Below are 13,677 nucleotides of genomic sequence, written 5' to 3' on the forward strand. Positions count from 1 at the left end.
CTCTTCAGAATGGAAGTCTGCTCAGACTTAGGTGGTAAAACATTTTTGGCACTAAGATACTTCCTGCTGAATGAGGAGCCCTCATTTTTGTCATTGCTTCATACTGAATGTAAAAAGTGTGTATAGATTTTTGGATGAATTTGGTGTAATTCACTCAGGTTGTTAAAAAAAAGAGTGAAAGGCTTCCTTTTTTAATAATAAAATATGTTGGGGTGGAGGCATGCTGAATTGGTGAGTGCTTGCTTGCCATAAAGTGGAAATAGATTAGTAGCCATTAGTCTTATGGTTTTGAAAAACAAGCAACATTTTAAAATGAAGTTTGGTGAAATCTACTTCTTGCTGTATTGGATGCATGCCAAATGTACAAGTTCTTCTCAATTAATTGAATAAAATCAATGTTACTGCACATTATGGTTAATATAATGGGATTTAAAGCAGGCCTTCATGACATAAGGTGTAGCCGTGTCAACATCAGGTTAGAATCCAGCTGTTGCGCTTGTGTTGCATCGTTACCTTTAAGAAGGATAAAGCCCTGTTTTAGCTAAACCAGACACCATCTTGGCTAACAGAGGTTCCGGGGACCGAGCGTGTTTGTTTTAGAAGCACTTTTTTTTTTCTTTAAGCATAAACGGGAGGAATGAACGGCGAAGCGGGTTCTTATAAATGTTGGATTTCATTATTTGTCGGCCTACCGTGAAGTGGCGGCGGGGGCGGCTGTGGCGGCGGCGGGGGCGAGAGGGACTGGACGAGAGCAGCCTGAGCCGGGGTCCGTGAGGAGGGTGGGTGCATACACAAAATACTTTCCCTTTAAAGCGGAGAGGGACAGAGGGGGTGAAGGAGAGATAAAAAAAAGAAAAGGAAGAAAGACCGAGAGGGAGGGTGGGCGAGAGAGAGGGAGCGAGAGATTTGAAAAAAAGAGAAAGATGTCATCCTTTCGATTGAAACACCGAGGCGGAGCCATGGACCGCGGCCGACCAGGAGCTCTCTAGTTAGGGGTGGAGCTGTACGCAACGCCGAGGCTTTGGACGTGACGCTGCGGCCTTTTTTCCTCAGGAGCTATCGCAAAAATAAAAACAGCTGCTATGATTATCATCTTTTGTATATAAATAATTTCTATTTTGCATGCAAGCCATCAGTTTCTTTTATTACAGTAGACATAAGCAAATTATATTGCAATAAGGCACCATTAAAGGAAGCATGATTCATTTTTGTCGCATTTACAAACAGCCTCCTGTTTATCGCCAACAGATTAATAATTAATAATTTCTAGCAGCCGAACCACGAATAAGTAGTAGCTGATTCATATCGTCCGATGTCATTTTATATTTTTGTTAATTAGCCCGGGCAGGTAGAGGAAAAATACAGGCCTCAGATTGTGTTTTCATAGCAGCAGGTGGAGTGTTTCCTCCTGGGCTCCGCTCCCCTCCTCCCCTCTTTGCCTCTCTGCTCCCGGGTCGCTTAGCTGTTGGTCCCCGGTGTTCAGGATGGATACCTCCTGGAGCAACTTCCTCTTTCAGGTAAGTCTGAATTGTTAAAGCTGCTTTAGGTGGGTTTTATGTTTGTTTTTTGGGGGGCAAATAAGTGGTTGAGGAAGGGGGTGTTTGACATTTACGCATGGGGTTAAAGAGAGAGGATGGAGGGGGGAGGTCCCAGAGGGGTCAGGCTGAAGCTGTTTCCCAGGCCAGGAAGCTCCTATCAAAGGTAAACACCCAGACCTGTTCCCTATCCAGGAAGAGTAACTAAGTACTTTTACTCCACTATCTCTTCTACTTGCCCTTTTAGTATGCACTTAAGTTATTGTTTACATTGTATGCTAATGTAGACTCTTCACAATGAGCTACATTATGGCCTTTTTCCGTCGCTAGATCTTTTCCCTGGACTGCTGACAATTTAGGTGTGTTTTGTATTTTTTTCTTCTATATATATTAATAAACATCCAAACAGAATTTAAGTAAGAATCAAAGTTTGGGTAAATAAAAGAAGATTCATATAAAAACTTTGAAAGTATTTACATATTTTATTAAAGGGTAATAATAATAATACATTTAATTTATAAAGCGCTTCTCATCTGCCAAGACAAATCTCGAAGCGCTTAAGGGTAGAACATTGAAGCAATACAAAGTCTTAAGGTCAAAATCTGAAATACTTTATGTATCCCCGGGGTAAATTGGATTTCATAACCTTTGCTCGATTTTACAAATATTTGTATGAACATAGAGCACCTATAGTAATAATATAATGTATAGGTAGTAAAAGTGAAAATTACCCATTTCAGAAGAATGTTATTGTAATCCAATAATTTATGCACTATGTGTTCATCACATTAATGTGGCAGAGGCGGAGCTCATTTTTACAACGTTATATGGGGCTGCAAATAACAATTATTTTCATAATCGATTCATCTGCAAAAACATGTCAATACCAATTTCTTAAAGTCCACGGTGATGTCTTCAAGTGTCTTCTTTTGTCAGTCTAAAACCCAAAAATATTCACTTTATTATGATTTTAAACATAGAAAATAATTTATCAATCATCAAAATATGTTATTAACTGATTAAACTTTGCAACTGTTGTGTCCAAAGAAGTGACAAAAATCACAATTTTAAGTAAAAAATATTATTTTTTTATTCAGTATGTGGTTGTTCAAGCATTGGACCTTTTTCTAGTAAAAAGAATAATAGGGGCTGCAAGTAAAATTTATTTACGTTATCGATACAAGACTAATCCATTATTAAAATAGTTGGCTATTATTCCAAGAAAGTCTAACACTAGGTATTATTTACAGATAACCTAGTAATTTGTTCTCCTTTGTTTTTGGCAGACGCCGTCGACTCAGAGCCAGCCGGAGACGCCTCTCCAGTCGGAGCTGCTGCCGGAGCTCAGCGGTTCCGCTCAGAGTCCTACGGCCGAGCACATCGCCTCGCCGCCGTCCACCGTGGACACCGCTGCCCTGAGCGAGGAGCCGCTGCCTGGTGAGGGGGACTCTTCCATTGTGCCGTAGTTTCAGACAGGACACATGAGGACATTATTTTCAAAGTTACTGTTAGAGCCAATCTTTTGTTTTGTAACAAAGGCCAAATATTGTCAGCTAATCATGACCTCTGTAGTCAAGGAAGTATAAAAGACTACAATTCCCACGGCACCAGCCCCGTTAAGAGACACAGAGATGTGCAAACTGTGCGGAAGACGCTGTCGCGTTACAGTTTTTAACCGTTAAGTTATATGCCAGTTAATGGACCAGCACCAGAGGCGTTCCCATACACACAGGCGTTGGAGCTGTTCTTCGTGAAACCCAGAAGGATGAAGTGCTCTGACAAACAGTGCCATCTTTGTGCAAAAGTTTTGTCTCTATTTGATTTAAGTTTTGCCTCTTTTGTTTTGATTTACAAAGGCCTTTTTTTTACTTTGTTGAATGTGTGTGAAAAGTTTATTATTTCATTTAAACACAAGTTGCACAATATATGCAACTGTTAGTACAAACAAATAAAGGAAACATAATGTATCAGTGGCTTGATTGAAACAAAGGCAGGAAGCCGCGGCAGCTACTTACAATAAGTTCAAAAAACCATGAGGATACAAGTTCAAACTATTGAATTTGTGATTACAAGAGGATTAAAACTCTACATGTGATTCTCTGTGTCTCTCAGTGAAACCCCTCATCAAGCCGGGGCGGCCTGCCCACATCTGCTCCACCTGCAACAAGGAGTTCAAGAACAGCTACAACCTGCGGAGACACCAGTCGGTGCACACAGGCATCAAGATGAAGGACCGCGCCGCCCGGGAGAAGGAGGACGGAGTGAAGGTGGGGGGGGGAGGACGGGTGGAGAGGCAGACTGTTCCGCTCTCCCTCCTCCACCTCACCCTGCCTCAGACTCCTTCACTTCCCCACAACGCAGCCACCGGCGCGGAGACCCTCCCCCTCCTCGGTCAGCAGCAAGACGGCCTGCAGGTTGCCGTGTCCATTGCGCCGGCAACTGTAACCATGGCTGCACCGCCTCCTCCCATCCAGGCAGCTGTTGTTGTCGTGGGCTCCCTGGAACAGGTGGGTTTATAGAGAGCTGCAGGAATGAGTCCTAAACCCCTTAGAATGAGTCAGCATTTTGTCACTTCCTCTCAGTTTGTTTTTTATTGTGTTTTTGGTTACAAGACTAAAATAAGAATTGTGGATTTGAAAGGCTTAAGAGGTTTCAAAATGAAGAAATCCCATTGGACCTTTGTTAAGGGAACCAGGGAGATGCCAACTTTCTGTACAGATTACAAAATGACGTAGGACTTTGTGAAATAGAAAATTATTTTAAATCCATCTTTTGGAAAAACACTCAAATAAATGTTAATATGAAAATGTAACATCTGAAACATTGAGGACTCCTCATGAACACACATGCACACATCCGTCAAGTCTTCTTCTTTGCTTGTTTTTTTCATTGCCTCTACACACATTCACACACACATTTTACTCTGGATTTCCAGAGTAGGGCAGAAGGGCTAATTCTTTACTTTGGGACAGCAGTTCATATTACAAAATATACCTCAGGACAAGACCGTTTTATTTCTTCTTCATTTTCTAGAAAATAGGAAACAGATAAACTATGTTGGCAGGAATTACAAAACATTACCAGCACATTGATATAACGTTCTCTGCTGCTGATCCACAGAATCCAAACCCCAACCCCAGCAACACCAACACGGTGAGGAAGAACCACGCATGCGAGGCCTGTGGGAAAGCCTTCAGAGACGTCTACCACCTGAACCGCCACCGCCTGTCGCACTCGGACGAGAAGCCCTACTTCTGCCCTGTCTGCCAGCAGCGCTTCAAGAGGAAAGACCGGATGAGCTACCACGTGCGCTCGCACCAGGGCGGCGTGGAGAAACCCTACGTCTGTCCGCACTGCGCCAAGGCCTTCTCTAGGTGCATAATCAGCTCTTATTTCAATGGTTTTCTTCTTTATTTGTATAATAACTATCTGATCAGAGATAAAAACAGAAACCAAATGTATTTACATTTGAAAAAGTTGCATAAAATAGTTGAACAACAGGTTTCTTGCCGTCTTCTTCTGAATCATTCTGAATTTGGTCAGAGGAGGTGCAGCCACGTGGTTCCTGGATAAAAACAATTTTTTTCCCATTTTTTCTTTTGAAATGTGAAAATGTAAATAAATCTAAATCTAAATGAAGAAAAATTCAACTTTAACTATGTCAGAAAATCTGATGTTTTTTCTACGAATATTACCCTGTTTTCCAGTTCCATATAAATTCACAGTAAGGTAATGAAAAAAATAGAATTTAGGAAATTAAAGTGGTACAAGCTAGATCTCACACATTCAGAAGAAAAGAAACAAGGATATTTCCAGATGTTTATTTGGTACGTTTATAAGAAAAAAGTATTTGTGTGTAAAAAGTGAGAAAAACGTATGCTGAGCCTTCTGCCTTTCTAACAAATAACTGAAGATTATTTTTCATATTTGTCTCTTTTTGACTTTGACATAGATTGTCTGGTGGAACCATAAAGACAATACAAATGAGCTGTCAACATAAAACATGGCCTTGCCAAAGCATGCCGCACAAGGGGTTACAACAACACAGAAACAAAAAAGAACACTTAACAAACATGTGGCACAAACCACTGTGGAAGAAAACACCCTTTTTTTTTGCTTGCACAAAACAAAATGACATTTATTTGTAAAGAAGGCTTTCTACAACCTAGAACATTCGTGATATGTTTTCTTTTGTTTTCAGACCGGACCACCTCAACAGCCACGTCCGACAGGTGCACTCTACAGAGAGACCGTTCAAGTGCACGGTAACGTCTTGATCTGTCTGTTTTCTGGAGCTCTACCAATATGGGTTTGTGAATCATAAAGACCATGAAACACTGGATAATGATGATGATGATTAATATAGTGAGGGGGTTTTAAATACAAATCTAACTTTCAGAAAATGCCAAAGAAAAAGAAAATACACATTACATAAAGACACAGCTGTAAACTCAATTTGGTAAGGAAATTCATATTAATATACATTTACATTTTAAGAAAGATCAATGATTTAAAAATGCAGAGCCAGGGGAAGTGGGTAATATTAGGAGGAAAAGAATGTCAAAACAAGTTTAAATTGGTAAATATAAAAGAAAAGACCTTTACAATTCTATAGGTGTAAACAATTTTACATTTGCAAGAAAACAATGGTAAATGACCTAAGATGAAAGTCAAGGATTCCCTACATTTGTTATAATGAGGTGATCCAATGGCAACACTATGTTCCAAGTTTTCCCTGTATGACATATATCGAAGACAATTTCATTTTCCATTAAATGTATTACTTTAATTGAGAAGAATATTGATTTGTTTTTCTCATACTTTTCCAACTTTAATATCAGGTATTATTATCCTCTCCCCCAGCTCTTTCATTTATGTATTTGTTCCTACAATGGCCCCAATAAGAAATCTTAGAACTTATATATTTTACTTATTAGTGATACATTTAATGTTATTTTTCTGTGCCATTTTTTGATATTTGCAAGAGCAGTAACTTTTTGTTAAAACTTTTTAGTGTTTACAATAATTCCCTTTAGGTTATAATTAGCATTGGCCATATGACGATATGAACTGTGAGGCGGTTAAAATAAGATTTAAAAAAATATTTATTGTGTTCATTGTAGAGATTGAGATTGTGTCGGGATATTATCTCAAAAAAACATTTGACAAGATCTGATATATCTTTCAGGTATGAATTGATTTGAGAAACAAAAATCAGACCAGTTTAACGGCATATCATTTTTTTTAAACAGTGTCCAATTGAATTTGCACTTCATCTATTATATTATGATAATGAAGCGGAAAAAGTTACATATAAAATGGTGATTTTATCCAAACTGCCTGACATTGTTTTGATGTTCTCACATGTCCTTGGTTTCTTTGTTTGTCTCACTGTGTGTAATAAAGCTTTATCCGATCTCATGTTTTGGTGCATGTCGTCTTGTTCCCTCACAGACGTGCACGTCAGCGTTTGCCACGCGGGATCGTCTCCGAGCTCACCTGGTGCGTCACGAGGAGAAGGTGCCGTGCCACATCTGCGGAAAGCTGCTGTCTGCGGCCTACATCACGGACCACATGAGGGTCCACAACCAGGCGCAGCACCACTCCTGCCACCTCTGCAACCGCAGTGAGTCCCGGGAACATCACACATCTCCTTTAAACCAATCAATCAAAGCAGCCTCTACGATTCTGCGTTTAGTTTTACTCCTGCTTATAGTGTTTATGCTTTAGATAACGGCCTCACTTTTACTGCTAACTGAGTGATTCACATTAAAACCTGTTCATAAAAGTGTGTTCTTCAAAAGGATTTAAAGGGGCCCTATTCTACTCATTCAGGCTCATAATAGTATTTTTTGTCTCTACTGTGACATGTCTCCATGCTTTAATGTTCAAAAAGCTCTTTTATTCTTCGCATTTCCACTGCAGGGCCTCGCACGGCTTAGTACGGTATAGTTAGGCCTTGTTAGGCCAGGCTCACTTTATGCTGCGTTTCCATTACAGTTTAGGAACTGGGGTAGTAACTATAGTAACGCAGTGTAGGCGGAGCCGTGACGTCACCTTCAATGGTAACACAAAACCAACATCAGCCGTTAGCTGTTTGCCCTCAGAGCTCACAGCTCCTCATATCTGTTCAGAAACTAGACAAAAGTTAAACAAGTACAAACCACAGACTGTCTGTGTCATGGTGAATACAGTCGCTGGTTTATTTAAGTCTGTATAGGCCGTTGTTGTGAGTGTGGACTAGGGGTGCAACAACTAATCGACTTAATCGATTAAAATCGATGACCAAATTAGTTGCCAACTAATTCAGTCGTCGATTCGTTGGTGACGTCATCACGTGTGTTTTACGCGCCGTTAAGCGCCAACGTTATCGGTCTTTTTATCGGTACTGGAGACATTTAAAAAATATATGTCATATGTGTTATTGCTACATAAACATTATATCGCAGTCTTAGTGTCGCCAATCCGTTTCTAATATGCAAAAAGACAAAAAAACGCGTCTATGATATATTTTCGATCTTTCGAATCCAGACGAGATCTCTCTCTCCCCCGTCTGTGTGCGAGGGGGCGGGGCAGTTTACACACACGCAGCTGCTACATGCAGCAACACACTGCGGAGATGGCGGAGAGAAGCACTCCAAGGTGTGGTTAAATGTTACCCGTCTTGAGGTGGACAATGCTCCTCCTTGCCAAGAGTGTTTAGCATGTAAGGGTGGTAACACGAGCAATTTGTCTAAACATTTAGCAAAAGTGCACCACATTCAGAATCAGACGGAGGAATGCACCGGGTTCGACTGTCTTTCTAGTAGCTCTGTAGCCCCATCCACGAGTAACGTTTCCACGTCAGCGTCACACGGAGTTAACTCAATTATACAAACATGGGTTAATGATTAGAGGTAACAGAGTTATTTATTTTGTTAAAGTTTCAGCTATTCTGTTAACAATTCTGTCATCACATTATTTAATACGATTTGTTAAAACACTGTTGTTTCTTTTGATGTGAAATATTATTTATTTAATTTAAATAAAAAGCAATGTTCATTTTGTTCACAATTTTTTAAGTTAATTTAATAATATATGTATTTTTGAATCAAGTATTCATCTTTATTGTCTTCATTGTTAGTTTCCACATGCCTAAAACAACCTCAAGCTAAATCTAAAAGTTGATGGCTAAATAAGAGCGTTTGAGAAATTGTGCAAGGCATAATAGTCCGAATAGTCGATTAATCGTTTCATTAATCGGTAGATTAATCGATTATCAAATTAGTAGTTTGTTGCAGTCCTAGTGTGGACGGTCGGAGCATATACTGCGTTAGCTTAAGCGATCTCCATTCAGAAAACACGCATTTTAAAAGGTTTTTCGCCTGCCGTCTGTCTGCAGACTTGTCAAAGCATTAATTCATGGTTTTTACTAACCGGTATCAGTATGTTGTTACTTCGGCATCATTTTGACACGTGTATTACAATTAAATCACGGTAAAATATGTTCATTTTGTTGTAGTTGCCAGCGATTCTCTCACTAGTTTAGCATATTCAGCCCGGTTGTTGGCCCGGAAAGAACCTGGATTTTGGAGAGCCAGAAAAACAGTGAAAAAGTACCCGCTAGCCGGAACTACGCCAAGTGGAAACGCAACCAAAAACAAAGCGGGCATGGCACACTTAAACCGCGCTGTAGTGGAAATGCGCCATTACATCCACAAAAACCTATATAAAACACTACAGGAAAGGGAAAACCCCAAAAAGTATAACAAGGGCTGCTCGATTATGGCAAAAATCATAATCACGATTATTTTGGTCAATATTGATATCACGATTATTAAATACGATTATTCATTGAATTTGAAAACATCCATTTATTGAACTTTAAAAAAGACGACGTTGCACTGTGTTTAGAAAGAGAGGGAGAGGCTGACCTGCACCGTGCAGCGATCAGCTGATCCGGAGCAGAGAGAGAGAGAGAGAGCTGCGTTCCGGGGGGCTCGGCCTCCGCCTCCTGTCCTCACAACTCTTGTTGTTTGTTCTTACTCGGAACCGAGTTTTGCTTCCCAGCCCTGCCACTGTGCTTGCTGCAAGCAGCAAGATGCATTTCCTTAGGAATCGATAAGCAGAACCGAAACTAACAATTCTAAACGATACCAATGGAATCGAAATGTTGGAAACGGAACCTGATTTCGGTACCCAGCCCTACTCACAACCTGGCAGAGAGGGCTTTTAGGGAGGGGCGAAAGCAGATGCACGGGCAGGATGTGACACAAGACAAATTGAGAGCATCATTGCAAAAGGGAATGCAGCAAAATAATCGTTTTATTACGATTACGTTGTTTTCGTAATCACTGCAAGCCAAAATCGTAATCGAGATTAAAATGCGATTAATTGCACAGCCCTAATAAGGACTCTTTAAAAGAATAAACTTATCACCATTCTAAAAACTTGTCTAAAAACTAAAAGAAAACACCACATTTTCAATTAATAAAAATAGAAGTCTAAGAGCAATAGTTCTCTAAACACCACCATTACAGAATTATGATGAAAGATATGGTTCTACATTATGAGAAAAAATAAATAAATAATGGATGACAATATTTTGGTATTAAATTAGAGCATTTAGCTATTTCAAAATCATACATATATTGAGCAAGTGTGTGTGTTTTCCAGGCTTCACCACGCTCACCTACCTGCGGGTGCACGCTCAGAAGCATCATGGTCAGGAGTGGAAGGAGAGCGGCGGGGCGCGGGGGGGCTTTGGGGGGACTGGGGCCGGCGGTGTGCTGCTGTGCCAGCTGTGCGGGGTGCAGTGCAAGACGGCCACGCAGCTCCAGGGTCACATGGGCACCCACGCCGCCCAGGAAGACCCCGGCCACGACCCCACCAGCGCCGGGCCCGTGGGCTCCACCAGCGTGGCCGTCACCATGTCCAGCGCCAGCACCGTGGGACTGCTGGTGACCGACTGCTCCGGGATCGCACCCTCGCCCCACAGCTAGCAGGCTGGGAGGGCAGGGGGTGGGATGGGTGGGGGGGTGGAGCTGGGGATGGAGGCAAAGACAAACGAGGAGCAGACAAGCAGAGAGACAGGATCCTATCCAGGTGTGTGAATCATCTTCTGCCATCTTTTTTTTATTGGGGAGAATGAGGATGTTTAGTGGGAAACCTGGAACCTGAACATTACTTTGCATTTAGCTGACGCTTTTGTTTTATCCTTAAAGAGGACATAGTATGCTGATTTTCCGATTCATTTTTATTTTGTGTCCGACCTGGGACATGTCTCCATGCTTTAATGTTCAAAAAGCTCTTTGTTTTTCTCATACTGCCTGTGCTGCAGCACCTCTTTTCACCCTCTGTCTGAAACCAGAGCCCAGTCTGCTCTGATTGGTTAGCTGGTCGGCTCTGTTGTGATTGGTCAACCACTTAGAGATGCCCCGCCACTTAGCCTATCACGTACAATGTGTTGGAGTTCTAGCCAATAGAAGCGCAATTGTAACGTAGTGATGTCATAATGTTACGGAAATAAACAAAGGAGGAACAATGGTTAAGCATTTAACTAAACCATTGTAAGTGCTTTATACAGAAATTAGATTTCATTTTAAATCCGGTTTATTGCAAAGTAGGTGTATAAGAACTTAAAGCATTATGATTAAGGTAAATGATGAACATCCCCATGCTCTTTTATGTTTCATAAGTGTTTGTGTTGAAACCATTTCTCACACAGATTTGGTGCTAAAGTGAACCATTTGTTACATTTAAAAATGGTGAACAATATATCCAAAATCAGCAGAGGGAGGGGCGTGAAAACAGTGTTCTCTCTCAAGATAAAGCAATATTCTTTATTTGTGTGAATGTAACATGTACAATGTATAATTGTAACAACTAATAATAAGATTACAAAGAAAAATAACAAGATGCAATTCATAAAATCTAAAAGAAGTAGCAAAAAATGAAAGAGTGCGTGTGCTTGCTTGCTCGATGAGCAAATAATAAAATAACCATTTCATGAGAAGGATGATAACATTTGTATAAAAATAAATATATAATATACATATAGGAATACACACACTATGACAGACAAAAAAACCGATTTGTTACATATTATTTTCAACTTGTGAAAACATCTGTCATCCTGCTTCAGAATGAAATGATTTCTACCTTGGTCCAGGTGACACACTTCCACAAGTTTCATGAACATCAAGCCAGTGGTGTCTCTGTAATAGAGAACTGAAACTTAAAAGAAGTAATGGCATATTAATCATTTAAAAAAACAGCCCTTTACAGAAACATTAAAGCTGTTTAAACCTGATGATTCATGATCATATTTTGTAATATTAACATGCTTTTGTTTTCACTTTCCAGATGTTTTCATATCCGGACGTGAACACAGACCGATGGTGTTCCCTGCTCGGCGCTGGTAGTCATTTCATGAGGACGGCGGCCTTTGGTGACCTTTTACTTCCAGCTCCATCAGTGTTAAACAGCTGAGAGACACTTTCTGCAAACTGTTCCGCGCCTGTGCAAATCAGCCGAGTCAAAGCGAGAAACTGTGGAAAAGACGATAAGGAAAACCTCTGCTCAATCATTAGGGAGAAACATTTACGTGTATTTTTATTCATGTGGCTTAGCGATTAGCTGTTTCTATTTTTCGTCATGTCATTGTTTTCATTTTCAACAGCCTGCCAAGATTTTGTAAAGTCGTTGTTGTTTCTGGATTATTTATATTCCATGATATCAGTGTTTATTTATAATGAGATTGACCTAACATGAATTTTGATCAGTTTCCCACTTATTTATTGATATTATCAGTATAATATAATTTATTTGAACAGTCTCCAGTTTGTCTTTGTCCGATTCTACAGAGCACGGACACCTCACAGGAAATGGGTCAGCTATTTCACACGGGCCATCATGTAAATACACTTTTATAACGCGGATAAAGGCAAAATTAATAATACGTTATTTGTGTATATTCCTCTCCATGAACATGAATGTGCTTCATATGGTCATTGCTCTGTCTCTGGATGCTGATTTGTAATTATTGAAAAAGGTACATTTGCCATGTGATTTGTAGCTACCTTGGTGACACATTTTCTGTGGCTGTGCATATTGATTGTAATTGATGCATAGTGCATAGCGCCTCGTTACTACTGTATTAAAAAAGCAGTAAAATGCATTTGTGGGTTTAAGTGGAAATCATCTGTCCTAGTGAATGACAGCAGTGGAAAGTAACTTAATATATTTACTCAAGTACAAATTGAAGGTACTTTATTTGAGTATTTGCTTTTTTAATGCGACTTAAATGTTCTACTGCACTACATCTATTTGAAATCTTAAGTAATTTTGCAAATTCAGATTTTCCCACTCGACAAATGAAATAAAAGCTAAGAACGAACGGGCCATTAAGCAATTCGTTTTTTAAATGGTATGTAAAACTCTTCATTATTGAAGTCACTTTTTTACGTAAAACATTTCATATTTCCAGAGTCACAAATGTGAAGGTTGGCTGCTGTCCTTTTAATTATTTTAATATTCAAATGTAAATTGTTGTTGTGTGCAATGAATGCAATGAAGATTCTTACAACTATTCTAATTTAATGTATAAAAAACATTTTGTGTTTAAAAAAAGGAAAACATCATGCAAGTAAAAACAATTAAAAAGAGCAAATACAACAAAAATAAGTATACATTAATAGAATAAAATGCTGCAAGTTTGAAAAAAGGGATGAACTATAAAAAATATAATTATTATATACTAAACATTAATTGAGAAAATCAATTCAATCAAATGCACATAATGATCAGAACATATATTCACGAACAAATTCAATTATTTTGCAGATTCAGATAATAGAAAATGTAATTAAGTATGATGTAGTATTACACAAAGGTACCAGGTGCAGGGTCAAAGAGGTAAACCATAGACTGGGGCAAACACATTAATTCATCAAAAATTACAAAACAATAACATAATATATATTATTATTGTATAATGAGCACTTTTGATGCTTTAAGTATATTTTGATGCCAATACTTTTCCTTGGTGACGATTTTGAAAGCAGGACGTCTACTTAAGAGAGTATTTTGGTATTAGTTTTTAGTAAAGTATTTGAGTACGTGCTCCCCCTCCACTGCTGTGAAGCTAGGCTAATATTAGCAT

At 39.4% G+C, this 13,677-nt stretch overlaps 1 protein-coding gene across 1 annotated transcript; it reads left to right on the forward strand.

Annotated features, from left to right (window-relative positions):
- The first annotated feature begins 22 nt into the window (after window positions 1-22).
- Window positions 23-12,912, forward strand: maza (MYC-associated zinc finger protein a (purine-binding transcription factor)). The gene is made up of 8 exons (XM_079646089.1): window positions 23-1,517; window positions 2,822-2,972; window positions 3,648-4,042; window positions 4,656-4,909; window positions 5,737-5,800; window positions 6,990-7,161; window positions 10,191-10,619; window positions 11,880-12,912. Exons 1-7 carry the CDS (start codon window positions 1,485-1,487, stop codon window positions 10,514-10,516), a joined length of 1,395 nt encoding a protein of 464 aa, XP_079502215.1. The 5' UTR covers window positions 23-1,484; the 3' UTR covers window positions 10,517-10,619; window positions 11,880-12,912.
- The last annotated feature ends 765 nt before the right edge of the window (window positions 12,913-13,677 follow it).

Source organism: Notothenia rossii (assembly GCF_949606895.1).
Source record: "Notothenia rossii genome assembly, chromosome: 8".
Classification (NCBI taxonomy): Eukaryota; Metazoa; Chordata; class Actinopteri; order Perciformes; family Nototheniidae; genus Notothenia; species Notothenia rossii.

What these genes read in the sequence shown, in the direction of transcription:
- maza (XM_079646089.1), top strand. Translation starts at nt 1,485, where the DNA reads ATGGATACCTCCTGGAGCAACTTCCTCTTTCAG. An exon ending in AGAGACCGTTCAAGTGCACG is followed by an intron (nt 5,801 to 6,989) that starts GTAACGTCTTGA and finishes GTTCCCTCACAG; the next exon opens with ACGTGCACGTCAGCGTTTGC. An exon ending in CTGCCACCTCTGCAACCGCA is followed by an intron (nt 7,162 to 10,190) that starts GTGAGTCCCGGG and finishes TGTGTTTTCCAG; the next exon opens with GCTTCACCACGCTCACCTAC.